At 43.8% G+C, this 21581-nt stretch overlaps 1 protein-coding gene across 5 annotated transcripts; it reads right to left on the minus strand.

The window, feature by feature from the left end:
- Positions 1-1452: 1452 nt before the first annotated feature.
- TMEM170A (transmembrane protein 170A) lies at positions 1453-20308 on the minus strand. Of its 5 annotated transcripts, XR_012375194.1 has the most exons (4): positions 20040-20283; positions 7835-8005; positions 4341-5101; positions 1453-1780 (listed from the first exon to the last, which is right to left on the minus strand). XR_012375194.1 is itself a non-coding variant. In XM_025860508.2 (3 exons), exons 2-3 carry the CDS (start codon positions 8001-8003, stop codon positions 4971-4973), a joined length of 300 nt encoding a protein of 99 aa, XP_025716293.1. In that variant the 5' UTR covers positions 8004-8005; positions 20092-20308; the 3' UTR covers positions 1453-4970. The 5 variants fall into 5 exon arrangements, 4 of the variants coding, with proteins under 4 accessions (XP_025716293.1, XP_025716292.1, XP_025716291.1 ...); XM_025860508.2 differs by having other exon boundaries at positions 1453-5101; positions 20092-20308; XM_025860507.2 differs by having other exon boundaries at positions 1453-5101; positions 7904-8005.
- Between the last annotated feature and the right edge of the window lie 1273 nt (positions 20309-21581).

Here is a 21581-nt window from a genome sequence, read left to right on the forward strand (position 1 = left end):
CCTTATGGGAGAATAGAAAAATAGATGTGAAGTTAGGACCCGATATTTGGAAGTTTAACATGCTCAGCCTTTTCCCTTGGACAGGGTAAGTGGTACCTGCAGTGACAAACCAGGACGTAGACTTTTGCCCCATCAGTGGGGTCCACGCCTGGGGAAAAGGACGCGCTGGGGTTCTCTAGCAGACTTTCTCCTCCAGCGTCATCTCATTTCTCCCAGTCTCATCTTTACAGCTCACTAGCACTCCATACATTTGTTCAAATTTACAAAGTTTCTAACCACTTTAAGGATAACCAGGGTAGGAACTATTTTCCATTTTTTCAAATAACTTAATGAAGAGGCCAACTGCAGCTCAAAGGCATGCGTTGTTTGACCTGAAAAGCGTTTATGAATTCAAATTAGTTGCACTTAAAAATATAGATTTCAAATAATCTAGATTTGCAACTTCCCTTGAAAAACTGGAAAATCTGGCTATTCTGGGCTCAAAATCCCACCAAGTAGAAATAGGCTGGAAGTAAGCAATGGTTAGCCCCTTTAGACAGGGCTCTCCAGTTGGCCAGAGTACAAGTTCCCTCAACTCCCTAGAAGATCCCTGGGCTCATTATTACTGTGTTGTCTTAGCAATAGTTTATGGGGTCCACTTTACCATACTTAGCACCTTTAGCCCCTCATCCTACACAATCTCTTTCCATTGTCCGATCTTGGGTTATCACCTTTTGAAAATTGAAGAAAAGTTCCTCCTGCCTTGGGTCCTGGATATATATACAATCTTGGGGGCTTCTGGCCCATCTCTGCATGTAGGGTTCTCCTGGGGTCCTAGAAATTGCTCTGTACCTTTGTTGCGAGTGGTATTCACATAAATGTATGAATATGTAAAAATTCATCAAGCTATACATTTAAGATGTGTGCACTTTACTGTATATTATACCTCAATAAAAAAATAAAGAGAAAGAATGGGCAGTCTCCTACCAGATATTGTATGTCTATGATGCCTGGAACTGTAGGGGTTGTCTATCTTGGACAAGAACGTAAGACACCCAAATTGGACAATTCGCTGAAAACGGCAGAGCAGAAAAAGACTTTTATGACGTCCCTGAGAGTGCTAAACCGACGTCGGAGCCACTCTTCATGTGAACCTACTATTGAAATAACGTTTTTTTCATACACTGTATCAGCTCTCAGCCATCCCAGTGTGGAATCAGACAAAACGCTTCTTGATGGCAAGATACAGCCTGCAAAGTGCAGCTGATAGGACTCAAGTTCACATGTGCATACAGTTTAATCACATCTTTGAACAAGGATTTTACTATAAATTAGTAAGAAATTGAACATAAAAGAAATACAGGTAAACATATGTTAAGTACTAAGTTATATAAAAATCCAAAAATCTAAGTCAGACTTTATTGCAAAAGATTAAATTCACTGGTCACTGTAAAAAAGAAATAACCATTTCAGTTCACAGAATTGAAATTAATTCTTTATTGATAAACATTTATACCAGAATTAGAAATGTCAGTAGAAAAATAAAAATTTAAATTATTTTCTATTGTATAAAGATTTGATCATTTTGACTGCAGCAGTTAGTGAAATAATCTAATACAAAAGTTAAGCTGATTTTAGTCACAACCAGCCTAACAGAGTGCACAAAAAAGAAATGCACATACACAAAACTTGCTGCGTGTGGAGAACTAATGTCACGAGGGCTTCACATTCCAGGAAGTGGTGTCGTAGGGAAGGTTGGTATGCACTGCAGTTGTAGTAAGAACTTAATTCACATCAGACACTGAAATCAAAAGCCGATTTACAATTTAAAATTTAAAAAACATAAGGAGTGGTTTAATTATTTGCATCAGCTTTCTCTCACTGGTTTAAACATTTCCTAAGAAGTAATGTTTTACTGTAAAATTAAAAAATGAGTTAAGAGCACAAAGAGACATCCTTCTCGTGGAATACCATTACACATTTTATATGGACTTGTCTTCACGAAATACCTTCATCCCCAAACCCCCATATTAAAGAATGAAGTTTTTATGGTTGGGAGCTGCCTCCCTCCCCTGCATTAAAAAAAAAAAAATTGGGGAGAAAAATAGGAAAAGTGGATGTCCAGCTGGGAAAGGGGGGGTTGCATAGGCCCTAAGAAAGCAGGTTGTTGGCAAAAATTCTTAAAAACTATAGTAAAATAAAATGTTCAACACATATGCCAATATTTTTCCATCTGAGTGACCACCCCCAAATAATTGTGTATTTGAGAAATTAAAAAAACAACCCAAGGGGCACTAGATATATTGTTTATCATTCAAATAGTTTCTCCTTAAAAACATTTCAAGCTACAAAGCTCCATGTATATAAAGGTCTATAAAATTTATTCACAGGAGAATGTTCACATACTTGGATGGATGAAATATTCAATAATCTGAAGGTAGATCTTATATTTGAAGTTTTTAAAAAGAGTGGATAATCAATGTCATAGCAAAGAAACAGATGGAAACAAAAACACCTTTCAAAATGCATTAATTTTTGTGTCTTGGCTCTAATAACCAAATATTTAAATAATCGATCAATATGTTCAAAAATTAGTATTCAGGGGGAGGGGCCTAACAACCACAGGCCCATATGTTCAATTTGAAGAATTCTAACCAAAAGAATGTTTTAGATGAGAATTCTAATAAGAGGCATATTTCAAGAGAAATGATTAAAATCATTTTCTGTAACAAAGGATATAATGTCCCAAATTTCTTAAACTGAAGGGCTACTTTGCAAAAATCACAGCTCCTTGAACAGAAAAATGGAGTCTTATTTAAAGACTTAGGGGCAAAAAAAAAAAAAAAAGACTTAGGGGCACTTGGCTGGCTCAGCCAGTGGAGCATGCGACGCTTGATCTCGGGGTTGTGAGTCTGAGCCTCACGCTGGGTACAGAGAGAACTTAAAATCTTGGGACACCTGAATGGCTCAGTTGGTTAAGCGTCTGCATCTGCCTTCGGTTCAGGTCCTGATCTCAGGGTCCTGGGTTCGAATTCCATGTCGTCATCAGGCTCCCTACTCAGGGAGCTCTCTCTCTCTCTCTCTGAAATAAAATCTTAAAAAAAAAATCTTAGGGGCGCCTGGGTGGCTCAGTCGTTAAGCGTCTGCCTTTGGCTCAGGTCATGGTCCCAGGGTCCTGGGATCGAGCCCCGCATTGGGCTCCCTGCTCAGTGGGAAGCCTGCTTCTCCCTGTCCCACTCCCCCTGCTTGTGTTCCCTCTCTCGCGGTGTCTCTCTGTCAAATAAATAAAATCTTAAAAAAAAAACAAACTTAAAAGACTTAAAATTTGCTACATAGAAAGATTTGCACATTGGAGAGAAACTTCTTGGGGAATTTGTAAAAACATTTGCCAGCATTCCAAGTCTACTTGTAATTTTCCACCTAGTCTGAGCATATGTCACTGTAATTTTGATAAGTGGTCTAATGGCCTTTTAGTTAAAAGCAAATGGCCAATTAATTTCTGTGATCTCTTTGTAATTCCTCCTCCTTGACTTTCCCTGGTAAGTTGGTCCTTCTGGCTATTTTTAATCAGAAGCCTGAGGACATATTGCTTTAAATGGAATAGATATGTTTGTGTGTACATAACCTCACGGGCTGTTAGCCTTACTGTCACAATGAAAACTTTCCTTTAAAAACATCAGATTTAATGATCAGAAACTATTCTGAACACAGAGAACAACGGCTCTATTCCATTCAACACAGATGAAGTGGTTAAGGATCAAGCTAGACACTTAATTTTTGCAATCCTTTCTCTTTTGAAGGTCACAGTTTTCAGGCCTTTTAATGAAAAAGAAAGGCAGTAGAAGAAAAATTAAGATAGCTAAAATTGGGTTTAAAAAACTCGATGTTTAATTCTCTGGAAGGACATACATTCTCTTGAAGGGAAATGTAAAGTGGAAGCTTATCTGAAAATTAAACTTCAGGCACTTTCTGGGAGTGACACCCAATACTGTAAGAGTGGTGACCACATTAAGACTAAGAAATGAATAACCACAAACTCTAGTTTAAGCTTCATTTCTACAATTTCAATGAAAGTCACCAAGAAAAACTATGACAATGCTAAAAAAAATTTTTTTTGGTACCTCAATGTCCAAAGAGCATCCTAACCAATCTGGCTTAAAATTTTGAACTCAAGCTATTTAATACGGTATGTTTCCAATTAAAGTAAACAAAATCAATAGAATGAAAGTGATGGGAAAGGGATGTAGGAATTCTGGAGGGAAAAAAGTCTCAATTAGCTAGCTTATTTTGATATAATGTACAAAATAACAAATTCACATCTCTTAAAATATTATTAAGTAATCAGAGGTCAAGATAGTTACCCAGAAAATGTCACATCATCATCTTTTTCTTTCAACAGTGGAAGTGAAGCCACTACTTGTGTTGCAGGATTTTTTTTTCCTATTACATTTCAACAAATTTGTTCTCAAAGCTCTACTCAACCAAAACCTAGTTGGCACTTACTGTCATGAAGATGCAGTGAAAGAAAAGTCTGCCAAATTTTAATCAAGATTAGATTAGATAAGATTTTGGTACAGCATACTCTGCTCAGAAAAAAAAAACAGTATTTTTCATAGTTTCTCTGAAATACACAACACTGCCATTTTCTCACAGAATATTGTAGATTTCGGGGTGAAGGACATCAACCCAGAAGCGCTGTTGACCTAGCGTGGGTAAAGGTGCACTTGTAAAAATGCTTAAATTAAATCCAAAAAAAAAAAAAAGGTGCTAAGAAACTTGATTTGTTTTGGTTGAGGACAACAGGAGTCCAGAAAGATCTTCAGTTCCTAGAGCTTCAAACTGAAGAAAGGGCTGAGATGTCATTTTTCACATACTTCTTCATCCAAATTTCTTCCACTTGAAGAAGTAAGAAAACACTACATTCCATAATGTATTCTTTTTGTGAGGAGCCTATCACACTTGGGTTCAACATCATGGCCTACGGGTATACGCTACAGAGTAGCTAAAATCCGTAAGAAGGAGACCACCACTACACAAAATGTCTGTCCAGTGCCCAAGGTGAGGGCTTCAAATGGGATCATTTCCTTTCCTGCTGCTCGGTACACTCCAGCAATTGCAGCACCTGTTCAAAAAAAAGGGTGTTAAAAAAAAATCAAGGTTAATATAATCAGGAAAATACAGCACTTAAAATCCTACTATATGTAGAATGTTCTAGATTTTTTACATTAAACGTTAAATATTATAGAAATGTTTTGTTTTCCCTATACTTTTTTGCTGCCTACTCTAGGTTTTAAGTATTCCCCATACAACTTACAAATCACTGATTAGTTCTTTTAGATGGTGAAAAGTGAGTCCTTAAAACTGGGTCTCCTAGATTTACTCAATAAAATAATCTGGAAGTCATCACCAAAATCATGAAGATATAGCCACTTCCCCATGACCTGATTACAAACTCAAAAACATCTCTTATTTGCCATGCTTAGCATTTAACAGGTACCTAAAAAAAACTTGGCAATAACCGCCAACAAAACTTCTGTGTGAGCCTAAGCAAGACATACTTCAGAAGCCACAGGGCATCCTCATTCCACCTTCTACGGCACTCAGAGCTCCCCACCCAAAGTGGATAGAGGAGGGAGCAGAGGACGGGAAAAGCAGAGGGTGACTCTACACTTATGAAGCTGTTATTAATTCAAAGGGCACGAGGGGAGAGATCCTAAGGGGATCCTTTCTGCTCCCCATATCACTAATTGTTTGTATTATATCAGTCACCACCACTTCCTAGAAACTGAGTAACCCAAACAAACACAAACATCTTGATCTCCCTAGAAACCCATATGAATTGCTACAGGGACTCAGCATTGTACCAAGAAAGCCAAGATTTCATTAGCTGGACAAGAATAGACCCAAAGTTCCCAGATGACCCTCCTCTCAAAAACTGTTCCAAAAAGAATCCTCTTTGGTCAGTGTGTTCATTCATGCAAATATTGGTTTACCTCTGTGTCTGATAAGGTATGATCCCTATTCTCATTAATGCTCAGAATCAAGCTGAGACACAGAAGGAAAGCATAAGCACGAAACAGATTTTAAATAATACAAGACAATATACAACATATCAATCAAAGGCTATACATTTTATACATGGGATATGAGAGCGTATTTACATATTTTAAGAAAGAGCAAATGAACCAGTTTCTGTATTGGTTGCCTGGAATATCTGTGACTTTGAAATGCCCATCTCCAGTGGCTATGCACACATATTGTGTCACTAACATCTGCAAGGCACCTGTTTCACTGGGCCCCCTCATAATTTAGCTCCAAAAAAAAAAAAAAAATGGGTTGGGTAGAAAGAAGCTTAAGAAACCTGAAGTAGGCCCCAAAGTGGGGTTTGGATGATGAGGTAGGGAAGAAAGGGAAAAGCAGACCAGGGAGAGGAGCAAAATGGGAAATAGACTGTATTCATACTGGAGTCTTAAAAAGAGAATAGACACACTTATTGCACAGTTCCCAAGTGTTAGGTATTATGCTAAGTTCTTTAATAAACATTTCCTTTTATCATCACACAGCCTCAGAGGTGTGTAGCATTATCCTTATTTTACTGAGGAAAAATATGAGACAGGTCCTAGGAGCCAGGAATCCAGTAAGGAAACTGGAGCAGAAGGTCGCTAAAGAGCAGCTGTAGGAGATACAGTTAAAAATACTATATAAAGCCAGTTATGGAAACACCTTTATGCAGGCAGGAGAAAAGGGTCCTCCTCTTATTACCACAAATGTTTCATCACCTACAGAACACACAGAAATGAGGCCACTTTGTCCCCCAAAAAAACTCAAGTCAAAGAAAGGGACAGTTCTGCTTAGAGCTCAAGGCTTAAATTCACACACACACACAAATTAGTAGGAATGTTACGTTTCTAATTTTTAAGCATATATTTATGTTGACACATACACCTAGAAAAAAAGTTTGAAAGCACATACCAAAATGCAAATTGCGGTTTTCACTTAGGGATGTGATAATGGGTGTTTTTAGTTTTGCTTTCTTATAATTTTTAATTTATATAAAATAGAGATGATATTTACACTTAATCATACGCTTAAAAATGATTTAAACTTATTCTCATCTTTGTGACATGAGCAAAAGCCAAAAAATAAAAAAAAGTAAAAATAATTTATAATCTGTTATTCCAATTCTCATTCAGAAAGTTGTGAGAGGGGACGCCTGAGTGGCTCAGTCAGTTAAGTGTCTGCCTTCAGCTCAGGTTGTGACCGCAGGGTCCTGGGATTGAGTCCCACATCCGGCTCCTCGCTGTGCGGGGAGCCTGCTTCTCCCTCTGCCTGCCACTCCCCCGTTTGTACTCCTCTCTCTGACAAAAAAATAAAATCTTTAAAAAAAAAAACTTCTGAGAGGGGGGAAAAATAACCAGAAGACAAATCAGGTACTTTCCTAAACAAGAATTCTTGTCATCAGAATTAGTCTTCCATCCTTAAAGTAACCGCCCCTGAGTGAGCAGCAGTAACTCAGCAACAATCTTGCGATGCCACCAATTGATCGCTGACAAGAAAGAAGCAGTGGCTTCCAAAAAGATAAACAGCTTCTCTTACTGGTGACCTATCTCATAAAACCTCACCTGGCTTATCTGAAAGATAGGAGAAAATACAACCTAGGAAGTCAAAGATATTAGCCAAATAATGGGGGGGGGGTAAGAGGTCAGAAAAAAACAATACACTAAAATGAGAGGCCCAGGGGAAAAGCCACTCTTTTTTTTCTTCATTTCACTCAGACACGTTTCTAAAGTGGGTCCTGAAATTAAGTGACTAGTCATATGAAACGTTTCGACTGGTATTTTAATGTCTAACATACTTGTCAAGATTCCAGCAGTAATTGGTCCCACGATGCCCATCAACAGGATGCTTACAGACATGAACCTACCATATTTGTGATGTCTGAGGGTGAAGAGGGCCAGTAATCCAGCAGGGGCATGGAAGAAGAGAGAGGACACCAGTGCCCACAGGAACACACCATACCACATCTCTGCAAGGAAAAGCAAACAGAAGGCGCAAGTCGCCAACTTTCCTGGTACAGTGATTACCAGGGGCTAGTCATTGTATCCGCTTATTTCATTTTCAAAGCCACCCAGGTGCAGTGTAGGCTCATCAGTCAAACATCCAAACAGTGATGGTTCTAGAGGCATCAGCAAACTGAGGCCTGCAGGCCACCGGCAGGTTTTGTACGTAAACTCTTCCTGGAACACAGCCATGATCCTTCAGTTAAGTCTGGCCTATGGCTGTTTCAAGCTACAAGAGCAGAGCTGAAACGGCACACGGCCCGCAGAGCCTGAAATATTTACTATCTGGCCACTTCCAGAACCTCTAAAATGGCCAGTCATGTTAAGTCTTCTCAAATGAAAAAGCTATACAATTTTATTTATTCAACAATCATTTCAAGACAATGCAGTATCAGGCCATTGCCCCTCAGAATAGCAAAGCTCTTTAAGATATAAAATAAATACCAAAAAACAGAAATGCCTTGGCTTAGAGAAGAATGGCATGTGAGGGAGCAGGATGGAGGAGCTGGCTCCTATGGAGAATGTCTAGTTAACTTGTAAGATGACTGCAACTGAAGCAACATTAAAATATTTGATAACCAACTATGTCTAAAAACCTATGCGTGAGCCCCCTCAGGAAAACAGAAAAGAGGAGATACCATCCTGCCATCATGACTTTGCAATCTGGTAAACAGCGGATGAAGCAATTTCCCCCACCCAGCCCAGGCAAGGCTTTGGAATTCGCAAAATAGCCCTTTAGCTACCCACATGGATACAATGAAGGTGTCACAGCAGATAAAATCTGTTGTCCTGTCCTTGCTCCTTGCGCTAGAAGCAGGTGAGTAACAGGTAATTTCAGAGATCAGTCAACAGCTTAACTCAGCACTACTGACACCTGGACCAGTTAACCCTTTGTTGTGGGGGGCTGGCCTGTGCACTGCAGGACACGGGGCAGTAGCCCTGGCCTCTGCCCTCTACTGGAGGTCAGGAGCACCCTCTCCCCAGTTCTGACAACCAAAAATATTTCCAGACTTTGCCAAATGTCCTGGAGAGGGTGGAGGGGTGGGGGTGGGGTCAAAAATCGCCCTGATTAGAAACCACCGGTCTGAGGCAGAGGGTCTATAAAACTAAAAGCAGTTAAAACAACAAAGATAGGGGCACCTGATTGGCTCAGTCGGTAGAACATGAGACTCTTGAGTTCAGGGTCATGAGTTCAAGCCCCATGTTGGGAATGGAGCCTACTTGAAAAAAAAAAAAAAGCCACGAAGACAGATGGGGTCATGTTATGGTGGGTTTTGAAGGTCAGACTAAAGACTTCAACGTGAAAACCCTAGAAGCACCATTAAAGGTCTTGAGCAGTAAAAGGTTGTCAGGACATTATTTCACAGGTCCCACTTTACACTCCCAGTAGGAATACAAACTAGAAAACCTTTCTGGAGGGTAATTTAGAAGTATGTATCCAAAAAAGTCAAGCGTGCATGCCCTTGGCCACAGCAACCTCACTTCCGGGAATATTCCAGGAATACCACCTACAGGAATACACATGAGGGCAAGGGCAGAGGTACCAGGGTTCTGGCAGCACTGTCTGTAATGGCAAAGACCAGACATCAAATGCGTGTCCTTAAATGGAAGACTTGTCAAACACATTTTGGTGCACATAATCTAACATTACACAATCCCATAAAAACATGAGCTAGATCTTTACATACTGAGGGGATTAAGATGCCCAAGCCACCTTGGGAAGTGTAAAAAAAAAAAAAAAAAGCAAGTTGCAGAATAGTATATAGAAGATCCTGTTTTTGTAAAACAAAAGAAACACAAACGTGTGTACAAATTCTATGCACTCGGAGGAAAGTCTGGACATAGGTGTACTTAATAAATATTTATGACATGGGCAGGCGTTGTTCTAAGTGCTTTATAAATCTTAACCATGCAGTCCTCTAACACAACACTATGAGGCACAGATCATGAATATCCCTGGCTCCTGGGTGAGTAAACAGAGGCAGAGGGAGGGAAGGACCGTGACGGAGCCCACACTGCTGGTGAGTCCCACAAGGCCAGCGGGAGGCAGAGCCCGGCTGGAGCCCTGTTGGAGCCTGACACCCGAGGCCACGCCCTCATCCTCTGTGCTGGACAGCAAGCAACAGAAAAGTGTTATTTCTGGGAGTGGGATAAGCTGGGGAAGGGCTAATAACCATTCACTTTTTACTCTGATTTTTTTCCTCTTTTTTTTAAGTAGGCTCCACGCCCAATGGGGTGCTTGAACTCACAACCTTGAGATCCAGACCTGAACCAAGATCAAGAGTGGGATGCTTAACCGACTGAGCCACCCAGGAACCCCTACTTTGATTTTTTTTTTAAAAGCTTTTCTAGCTGCTTACTGGCTTTTACAAAATTATTATAAAAAGAAACTAGAAAAAGAAAAAAGAGCCTTTGTTTCTAAAAGAGCAGTTCAGGAAGGCTGACCTGATTGGAATGAACAATTACAGAAACAATGAAGAGCACCGATCGGCTTGGGGACAGTGGAGAGCAGGAAGGGGAGGACCAGGGGCTTTTCTCAAAGCTGTCTCTGAGGCTGGACTTGAAGACGCTCTAAGAATTACCGCGGTGGATGTTTTCTTTCCAGATCAATTTCTGAACTGTTGGGGGTGGGAGATTAGGAGTGGAGGCCAAATCCCTCTAAGCCACCCTTGGCATTGTCACTGATGACTGTTCTAATTCTTCGCTCATTTTGACTCACATAAAGTTTCAATTAATACCTAAATTAGGACACCTAATTCAAGCTTTGGCTCCGAATGAAAGTATCAGGCATGCCCCATATAGGGCTCAAGGCTTATTAAAAATAACAAATGACTAGGGGCGCCTGGCTGGCTCAGTGGCTGGGCATCTACCTTCGGCTCAGGTCATGATCTCGGGGGTCCAGGGATCGAGCCCCTCGTCGAGCTCCCTGTTCAGCTCAGCAGGGAGCCTGTTTCTCCCTCTCCCTCTGCCCCCCTCCCTCCGCTCACGCTCTCTCTCTCAAATAAATGAATAAAACCTTTTAAAAAAAATAACAAACAACTGAGGTGTTTTGGCACTCTTGCTCTGGTGGAAAGCTATCAGATAGTTATAAAAAATTTTCAACCATTTGTGAAATTTTTTTCTTTTTCTTTTTTAAAGATTTTATTTATTTGACAGAGAGAGACACAGCGAGAGAGGGAACACAAGCAGGGCGAGTAGGAGATGGAGAAGCAGGCTTCCCGCTGAGCAGGGAGCCCGATGTGGGGCTCAATCCCAGGACTCTGGGATCACAACCTGAGCCGAAGGCCGACGCTTAACAACTGAGCCACCCAAGCGTCCCGAAACTTTTTTTTTTTTCCTGAACAGGATATATCTTCAGAATAATTTTATTACTGTTGAAACTGGTCTATTTGATGGCGTTTGGCAAATTCTGCTAAACCAAGTTAGATCGTGCAATACAGAGCATAAAGTGATTAAACAGTAAGGTCCCAAGCTTAAAAATTAAATATGCATTGCATAATGTAAAAAACTAATACGTATAAAATATATAACTATATATACATACACTAATTAACTACTGTCCCTCCTCCGCCAAAGAAAAAAACCACCTTTCCAGTCAATATGTTGATCAGAAATGGCAGGCAGAGTTCTGAATCCTCAGGCTTTGAGCCCCATTCTCTCTGGAAATAAACCTGTTTACTACCGGTGGCCTCCTTTCCAGCCTCAGGCCGGAGCTCCTCCTGCTTCCACAACCTAGGAGACTCGCCCTCCATGCTGGGCAGCAGCTCCCAGATGTTGCACCGTCTAGTGTCCAGGTATTGCTCGTCCAATAAATGCGCACCGGCCACAGCTGTGGTGCCCCCAAATCCCTCCCGCCTGGGCAGCCACTGCTGCACCCTGGCTCAGGGAGGGCAGCCTGGTCTTCCCGGCCTAAGCCGCCTCGTATACCAGCCACTGCTGGCTTGACCCCAGGCCATAGCCCGGCCCCATGCTGTTCCCTCCCAAAGCAGTAACCCCATCTTCAGTCCCACCGTCCTTACTAGCTACTTCCCGGGTCACGCGCAGACTCTGCCCTCCATCCCACCACCATTTCGTCTACAAAATGCTATGGTGACACCAGGAACACCACGGTCCCAGGAGGGGACAATGGGATGCAAATCTGCCTCTGAGAACTCAGAGCAGTGGCCATCCTGCTGATGACCTGATACCACTCGGGGGCCCTGCTGGAGCTCCCCAAGCTTTAGAGGTGAACTGGGTAGCGAACTGGGAGGTGAGACACCCCAACTTGATAAACTTCCGTGAGGGTGGGTCTGATAGGCCTGAGGCCTTATAAGAAGAGGAAGAGAGGTATCTCTCTCTCTCTCTCTCTCTCTCTCCCTGCCATGTGAGGACACAGCAAGAAGGCGGCCCAAGAGGGCCCTCACTACAACACGGCCATGCTAGCACCTGGTCTTGGCCTTCCAGGCTCCAGAACTGTGACAAAATAAGTTCCTATTATTTAAACCACTCAACCTAGGGCATTTTGTTATAGCAGCCGAAGCAGAGTAAGACACCAACACTCACTCCCAATTCCCCTGGAGCACAGCTCCTGCCCCAGGAGGATCACTGGGCCACCAACCTACATCTTCCTTTTCCTAAAAGCTGAAAGGCCTATTTGTAAACAAGGGTTGGCAGAGCAAGTCAGCACTTCCTTGAGTTTCTGAGAACGGGATGCACACTGCACCCTCCTACAACCTTGAACTGCATCCATTAGCTACCTCAGTGCCTACATATTTTATATAGAGTCTCTTACGTCACATTAAGTAGCAAAAAAAGGCTTTACTTTGTTAGATGAGTAGTGTACTTTATAAAACACTTTTCAGATGGATGAGATTATTCGAGCACTCTTAATGGCGAAGGCAAACCCCGATCAATAAAACACTTAAAAGAAAACTAAGTGATTTCCCTTTAACCTACTGCACCTTAATTTGCTATCTATTTAATAGCTATTTATTGATCATCATACTTTTCATTTCTCTGGTTCAATACGCTGTCAAAAATCTGTGTCTCCATATCTTACAGCGTTTCTTTGTTCACTGTTTCAAATCAAGTGCATTATCTTCAGCTTTGCTTACTCTGACAGCTAAAGCACATCACTTCCCGTTGTTGAAGTATAAATCAGATAATTTATCTGTAACAAAAAAATTCTAAGGGGAAATCAGATTAAGCACTGGTGACAGAATGGGCCCCAAAGATGTCCACACACTTATCCCCAGAGCCTGTGAAAAGGTGGCAAAGGCAGTTTGTGGTGTGATTAGATTAGGGGTCCTGGGACAGGCGAGTGGCCTGGCTTCTCCAGGTGGGCTTAATGTAATCACAGGCGCTTGTAGGAGGGAGGCAGGAGGGTCAGAGAGAGTTGAAGGGGCTATGCTGTGGGCTTTAGAGATGAGAGGAGGGGCCGTGAGCCAAGGAATGCAGGCAACTTCCAGAAGCTGGAAAAGGGAAGAAAACCAATTCTTCCTAGAGCCTTCAGAAGGAAGGCAGCACTGCCGACTTATTTTGGATTTCTGACCTTCAGAACTCTAAGATGATAAATCTGTGTTGTTTTAAGCCACTATACTGTGCTTAGTTGTTACAGTGGCAAGAACAAACTACTACAAGCACTTAAGAGTTCATTCACACAACAATCAAATATTTACTGAGCTCTTTGCATCAGTCAGTGAAACAAGATGAAACAAGACAAGACACAAGATGCTGCCTACAAGGAGCTTATTATCTTTACGAATCTGTTTTTCAGACAGACATTTCAGTTAGAGAGATAAGCCACATAGACTGCAGATTCCTCTAGGTAAGTTCTGTATTAACAAAAGGGGTTAGTAATGGCTGGCTACTCTAACTTCCACAACTGAGTTATCCAATTTCCAAGCGAGGCCTCAAGACCAACCTGGCCCCAATGAGCAGGAGTGGAAGAAGCCTAAGCCAAGGGGGCAGGGTGAGGCTCAGCACTTAGCTATCCTTTTAGCTGGCCCCACTCCACCTTAGGCTCCAGGTCAAACAACCGTATGAACACAGTCAGCTCCTCTGACGCCAGGGTTCTAAGTAGACCACCTCAGCCCTCCTGGGAACTGGAGTCCTACCTGCAACTCAATGCTGAAATGCCTTGATACTGCCCATCAGCCTCCATCTCTCCACACTGCCCACTGTGAGACCCCTCCCTTACTGAACCCCACCTACCTACCAGGGGGTCTATCTGTTCCCTTGTGAAATAATGATAAGTTTATATATGTTTCTGCCTCTGGTTTCTAACACAAAGCTCCTAAAACCCTTAAAATAGTGGTGCTGGGGGACCCCTGGACGGCTCAGCTAGTTAAGCATCAGGTCGTGATTTCAGGGTTGGGGGATCGGGCCCCACGCCAGGCTCCATGCTCAGCGGGGAGTCTGCTTAAGATTCTCTCTTTCCTTCTGCCCCTCTCCCCACTCACACATGTGCTCTCTCTCTCTCTCTCTAAATCTTCAGGAAAATCGCTTGTTCTAATATTTAGTCTTTGACCCTAGTTTCGAATACAGAAGTCCTAAATCCCTTGGAATTTCCAGGCACCTCTTTTGTTCTCATGAGGCAACTCATGGTGGGCTCCAGGATGGGGGCTGGTCACCAGAAAGCCGTGATTATAAGCCCGGAAATTTCAGGCCCACACCCCATTCTCTGCAGAGGGGATAAGGGCTGGAAGTAGAGTTAATAATCGATCCGGCGTACGTGATGAAGCCTCCAAAAAACCCGGAAAGCATGGGGTTCAGAGAGCTTCCGGGTTTGGTGACTACACCAATGTGCTGAGAGGGTGGCACTCCCCCAACTCCTCAGGGACAGAAGCTCCTTTGTTCAGAATCTCTTCTGAACCTCACCCATAGTATCTCTATCTGGTGTTCATTTGTACCCTTTAACATCCTGTGTAATAAACCGGTGATCTAGTAGGTAAACTGTTTTCCTGAGTTCTGTGAGCTGTTCTAGAAATTAACTGAACCGAGGAAGGGGGTCGTAGCAATCCCCAACTTAGAGCCAGCAGGTCAGAAGCACACAGGACAATCTGGACTTCTGAACTGGCATCTGAAGTGGGGAAACTGAGCCCTTAACCTGTGGGATCTGGTGCTAACTCCAGGGAGACAGTGTAGGAACTAACCGAACTGCAGGACACCCCGATGGTGTCACAGAACAGCTCAATGTAGAAAACCCATATAACTGCTGTCAGACTACTGTGAATTCGAGAATTGTGTGAGACTAAAGGAAAGCAGAGCTGATTTCCGAGAGACCCTTCCACTCCTCCCTGACAATGACCTGCCCACCGGGACCACCCACTGTGGGCTGCTACCTCTCTCCTGACACGCCTGCCTGCCTGTTTGCTCATCCCTGGCTTCTGAGTGTGCCCGTCCAGCCTGCCTCCCCCCAGGGGCCTCTCGGCCCCCAGCCTGGCTAGATCTTGTCTGTCTTGATCGGCCCTTCTCCACACAAAGCCAGATAGTTAGCGCCAATGAGCATGAGATTTCTTGCTGGTGGTAAAATATTCTAAAGTTGCTTGTGGTGATGACTGCAAACTCTGCGGATGCTAAAAAAACCTTTGAATTGTACACTTAAAAGAAAAAGTCCATCAGATCATCCCTCCTCTGTTCAAAACCCTCCAATACTACCCTCTGGGATCTGACCTCACCTACATTGTCCCATACTCCTTGCTGGCCTTCTTTATGTCTCCTAAGCAAGCTCCTATTCCAGAGCTCTGAACCTGTTGTGCCTTTGCCCAGAATGTTCTTCTCCCAATAGCTGTGTGTCTCGTTCCTCTCGTACTTTAGATTTCAGCTCCAATGGCATCATTGTAAAGAGCTCCCTTGTGTCCTTAAGTAAAACAGCATTGCACCCCTGATACACAAGACCCACCGCGTACCCGCCCCACCGTCTTAAACACCACTAAACTGTTCTTTTCCATACTTTTTATTTTCTATCCCCAACAGAACAAAAGCGCCTTTATTTTGTTCCCTACCATATCTTTACTTGGTACCTAGAAAACAAAAGGCAGGCAACAGACATAGAACAAATATTTGTTGAGTGAATGAATGAATAACTGGTCCAATTGCAACCCATTCCTTTTTTTAACCGTTGACCCATTCTTCACTCTAGCAATAGCACAACCGAAACATAAGTAGGTTTAACTATTACACACATACTTTAACATTGATATTAATAAAATTCATACCTTCAGAGTTAATACCATTCCTGATAAAAGAAAAGATCTGCCTTTCTTGGCATTCAGATTTGCTAAAAAATGATGACAACAAAAGAAATCTGAACATCTTGGAATAAGGAGGGTTAGGCCGAAATCTAAATGGCTAAATTGCAAATGCAGGTAAAAAAAAAAAATCAATTCTAAGCTTCCTGATAGTGACAAACCACAGAGTATTTTAGAGCAGTGATTTTGCCATACTGACTTAGCATAAAGTGCAAGTAACCTTTCCTGTGAGGCCAAAATAGGAACTATTCCAGATGCAGGTCAATGAACGGAACTCACTGTAAGCAGGCTTTGGTGCCTCAAAAAGGATGAAACTCCACGTACCTATAACATCCATTAGTGCAGTTAAAGATGAGACACAACAGGGAGACTGTGTGTTTACCCATCACATTCTGATCAACTTGGGGTCAAGGGCTCTAACTCATGCATGTTTATACCCCCGAGCCCAGAGTCTGCACTGGGCCAAATGTATACTTGCTGAATGAATAATTCCTAGTGATCAACACCCCCAAATTATATATCCAATGAAGCACCCATAAACTCATGTACATATGGCAGTTATTTTCAGAATAATTTCTGAAAGCAAAACAATTCTCATTGTCACAGCTATTATGGCATAATGTTAAAACTACCGTCCCAGGGCACCTGGGTGGCTCAGTCGTTAAGCGTCTGCCTTCGGCTCGGGTCATGGTCCCAGGGTCCTGGGGTGGAGTCCTGCATCAGGCTCCCTGCTCCGTGGGGAGCCTGCTTCTCCCTCTCCCACTCCCCCTGCTTGTGTTCCCTCTCTCGCTGTCTCTCTCTGTCAAATAAATAAAATCTTAAAAAAAAAAAAAAAAACTACTGTCCCAAATTCACTTATCTCAATCTTAAAAAGGCAACTAAAAGCCAGACAGACTGAAGAGAACATTCAAGTATCACCTGGCATATGACTTATCACAAAAGGCTTAAGGTACCCTTTCAGTGGAGATCTGATAACCACCACCTTCACCAAATGATTAACAGCATTACCAATAAAGGCACACACTGGTGTTAAATATCTCCTGATGTAGTGCACTGGGAAGTGGACATCACCTACATAGGTAGAATTCTTTGTGTTTTTTTAAAGATTTATTTATTTATTGGGGGGGGAGGGGCAGAGGGCGAGGGAGAAAGACCATCTCAAGCAGACTCCCCCTTGAGCACCAAGCCAGCAGGGGGCTTGATCTCAGGACCCCAAGACTGACCTAAGCCAAAAACAGTCACAGGCTTAACTGACTGAGCCACTCAGGTGCCCCCACAGGTAGTACTCTAAACAAAAATGTTTAATCTGAATGTAATCATAAAAAGCAATCAGATAAACTTAGATTATGGGACAGTCTAAGAAATTAGCAAGGAATCTTCAATAACATCAAGCTCAAGAAACAGATGGAGTAACTGTTCTAGATTCAAGGAGACTAAAGAGACATGATAATTAAATGCAACGTGTGGGGGCGCCTGGGTGGCTCTGTTGTTAAGCATCTGCCCTCAGCTCAGGTCATGATCCTGGGGTCCTGGGACCCAGCCCCAAATCAGGCTCCCTGCTCCTTGGGAAGCCTCAGGGAGCCTGCTTCTCTCTCTCCCTCTGCCTGCAGCTCCCACTGCTTGTGCTCTCTTTCTTTCTGTCAAATACATAAATAAAATCTTAAAAAAAAAATAAATGCAATGTGTGATCCTTGATTAGATCTCGGGTTTGTTCTTAAAGAAAAAAAGCTATAAAAGACATTATTCAGACAACTGGAAAATTTAAATAAGGCATGTACATTAGACAGCATTATGTTTTTGTTGTTGTTAATTTTAAGTGGGCTCCACAACCAACGTGGGGCTTGAACTCACAACCCTGAGACTGAGTCGTGTGCTCTACCGACTGAGCCAGACAGGTGCCCCTAGACACCATTATTCTATTGTTTTAAATTTCTTGGGTGTGATAAGGGTTTTTTGGCTACGAGAGAAAGTGGACTTGTTTTAAAAGATACATGCTGAAGTATCAGGTGTCCGGTGCCATCACTTCAATAATTTCCTTTCAAATGGCTCTGCATAAAGTAAAAGTGTTATGTATATATATGTACATACATAATACACACACAGTATGCATATATATGCACAGAGATGCGAAAGTAAAAATATTAATAATGAGTCTAGGTAAAGGATATATGTTCATTATACCAGTACTTCAATTTTTCAGTATGTTTGAAAATTTCAAAATAATGAGTTGGTGGAAAAATAAGGAAATAAAACAAACTAATCTGGCCCAGTAGTACCTCTGGGCTGCATGAACATTTCATCTTTTTTTTTTTTTAAGATTTTATTTATTTATATGACATAGAGAGACACAGTGAGAGAGGGAACACAAGCAGGGGGAGCGGGAGAGGGAGAAGCAGGCTTCCCGCCGAGCAGGGAGCCCGATGCGGGGCTCGATCCCAGGACCCTGGGATCACGACCTGAGCCGAAGGCAGGCGCTTAACGACTAAGCCACCCAGGCACCCCAACATTTCATCTTTTAAACAGTGTCTCCAGAATGCCATATATTTCTGTTGTCACTGTCAAACGTGATCTTAGTACCTTGTGAAACAAAGTGAGTTGCCAGATTATTTTAGGTATAGTTCGAAAGTAACATTTGCATCTGCCCCAACATGGTCATTCTCAGCTGTCTGGGAAAAATACTAGGCAGGTGATACCCAGCCAGTCCCGGGTGTCCACTGAAGGGCGCCTGGCAGTCGCTTCCCAGTGGATGAGAAATCACAGGTGCCTTGTTTATGACTGCAGTCAGTAATCCAACCGTCCCTCCTTTGCAGGTCTCAGGCCCAGTTCTCGAACTGTTTACCAAGTCAAGATACCGGTCAGCTTTTGCCGCACGGCCCAGCCTCACCCTTCAATCGCCACTGTTGTGTCTTCCTGCCTTTACAGGTCCAACACTGAACTGTGCCCTCCCCCCAAAGCCTTCATTAGCTTCCCAAATAATTTCTCCTCCTCCCAGCTTTCTGAGCACGCAGAGCTTTCTACCTTGTGTTGTAATTTTGAAAAACCCTTACACCAGGCCCAGCAGAAGCTCCAGTGGGCGTTAAGAAGAGTGAAAAGGAATGTTTCAAAGATCTCGAACGCAGGAGTGGGGAACTCGGCAACAGGTCTCAGACAGCGATTCCTAGAAAGAGAAGCTGGCGGAGTGGGTGCATCTGGACGGAGGTGAGAGCGAACGGGAGACAACCTGGGGGCGCTGAGGCGAGACTAGAGCCCAGGGGAGCGCGATCGCTGCGTTCGGTCCCTCAGCCCGGCCGGGACGGTTCGGCGTCCGAGCTGCGAAAGCCGTGCGGCCGGCGCGGGCCTCAGGGGCCAGGCGCATCTCACCCCAAACAAGGAGGGGCGACCGCTTCCGGAGCTCCTTCGGGTCCCAGTCTGACCCTGGGGCGTCTAGAAACTCCAAAAGCAAGATCAGTCCGAGTGGTGGCCGAGCTCCCTCCACTGACCCGTCCACTCGCGGCCGCTCCCTTCGCTCTGGCCCCCAGCGCGGGGTCGCCGTAACCGGCCCGAGGTGCCGGCGAGCAAGCGACGGGGAAAGGGCTATATCCCCCACGTCCCCGCCGGGGGAGCGGGAACCTCCCTCCGGGAGGAAAACAGCCCAGGGAGGGTGGGATCGCCGCGCGCAGAAACCCCCAGTCAACCTGCCGGCCCGCCCGCCGCGGAAGGGGCGCCCCCCTGCCCGGTGGCAGCGCCAACACACGCAGTGCGCAAGCGCGGCACGGGGCGGGGCCGGTACCTGGGAAGGAGCAGAGAGAAGTGGAGTTGGGGCAGAGGGTCCCGTTGCCCACCCGAGGCACGAGCTTCAGGCTGAGGATCTGCTGTAGGAGCCCGGCCGACCCCCCGCTGCCGCCGCTCCCCTCGTGCTCCATCCCGCCGCCATCCACCGCCGAGAGATGGGGAGAGCGCCCGAAGTGCTGCCGCGGCTCGCTCGCACTCACGTACCGAAGCGCTCAACCGCACCTCCGCCGCCTCAGCGTCACTCTCGGAGGGGGCCCTCTTCCTCCCACCCCAACGGCGCGGCCAAGTGATGGGCCCTTCCTCCAATCACAGGGCGAGAGTTGCTCCCGCCCCTGACGTTGCGTACGGCTCTCTGAGATCTGTCACCCACTGGCTACGCCCCCTATTGGGCAAATCTCTCCTGTCCAGGAGGATGCGCTTTGCTCTTCCCCTCTCTGCAGCGCCACCTATAAGAAAGTAGGGGAATTGCATACCCACCCCAGACCTGACGTGTAGATTTAAAAGGGATCTAGCAATGAGAACCAGGTGAAGGAGGCAGGAAGACAGGGCAGCAATGCCTTCAACATTTGGAGGGAAAGTGATTTTTTTGAAAGCTTAACTTACTTTAAATTAAACATTGTGTGCAAAATTTATAGTATTTTACGTATATTAAGCATTGCGTAAACATTTGTAGTATTTTACATAATATTAATTCAAGAACATTAGCAAGATTGTTTATAGAGTTCCCTCTTGAAGACTTTGGGTTTTTTTGTTTTGTTTTGTTTTCTTTAAAGATTTTATTTATTTGACAGAGAGAGACAGTGAGAGCAGGAACACAAGCAGGGGGAGTGGGAGAGGGAGAAGCAGGCTTCCCGCTGAGCAGGGAACCCGATGTGCGACTCAATCCCAGGACCCTGGGATCATGACCTGAGCCAAAGGCAGACGCTTAACGACTGAGCCACCCAGGCGCCCTTGAAGACTTTGTTTTGAGAGCTAATGCCCACGACTCAACACTCCAACTGCGACTTTGCATCAGCTAAGAAACAACTAAAATAGCAATAGTAAGCACAAAAAAAGTCATGAAATATTTAATAATACTATCTTTTGGTACATTTCCCAGACCACCAGAGTATGTAAGAAGTGGGAGAAACCAATTGTTTTGGGGTTATATAACAATCAATTGTGTGTCACATTGGGAAACATTATTTTCAATTTACAGTTCTATCCTCAAATTTTGCACTGAGAGGTTAAAAAAAAAAAAGACATTTAGGGTGCCAGGGTGGCTCAGTCGGTTAAGCTTCTGCCTTCTGCTCAGGTCATGATCCTCGGGTCCTGGGATTGAGCCCCACATCGGGCTCCCTGCTCAGTGGGGAGCCTGCTTCTCCCTCTCCCTATGCCACTCCCCCTGCTTGTGCTCTCTCTCTCTCCCTCTCTGTCAAATAAATAAGTAAAATATTTTTTTAAAAAAAGACATATTTGCAGGACTCAGAAAATTCATGTTTTATATGCTCTTTCTAAGGAAGTTGAATATGTCCTCCAGTGAAGTTGAGGAGTGATAACC

Source organism: Callorhinus ursinus, unplaced genomic scaffold (assembly GCF_003265705.2).
Source record: "Callorhinus ursinus isolate GAN/ISIS: 27379988/994484 unplaced genomic scaffold, GSC_fseal_2.0 scaffold46, whole genome shotgun sequence".
NCBI classification, from domain to species: domain Eukaryota; kingdom Metazoa; phylum Chordata; class Mammalia; order Carnivora; family Otariidae; genus Callorhinus; species Callorhinus ursinus.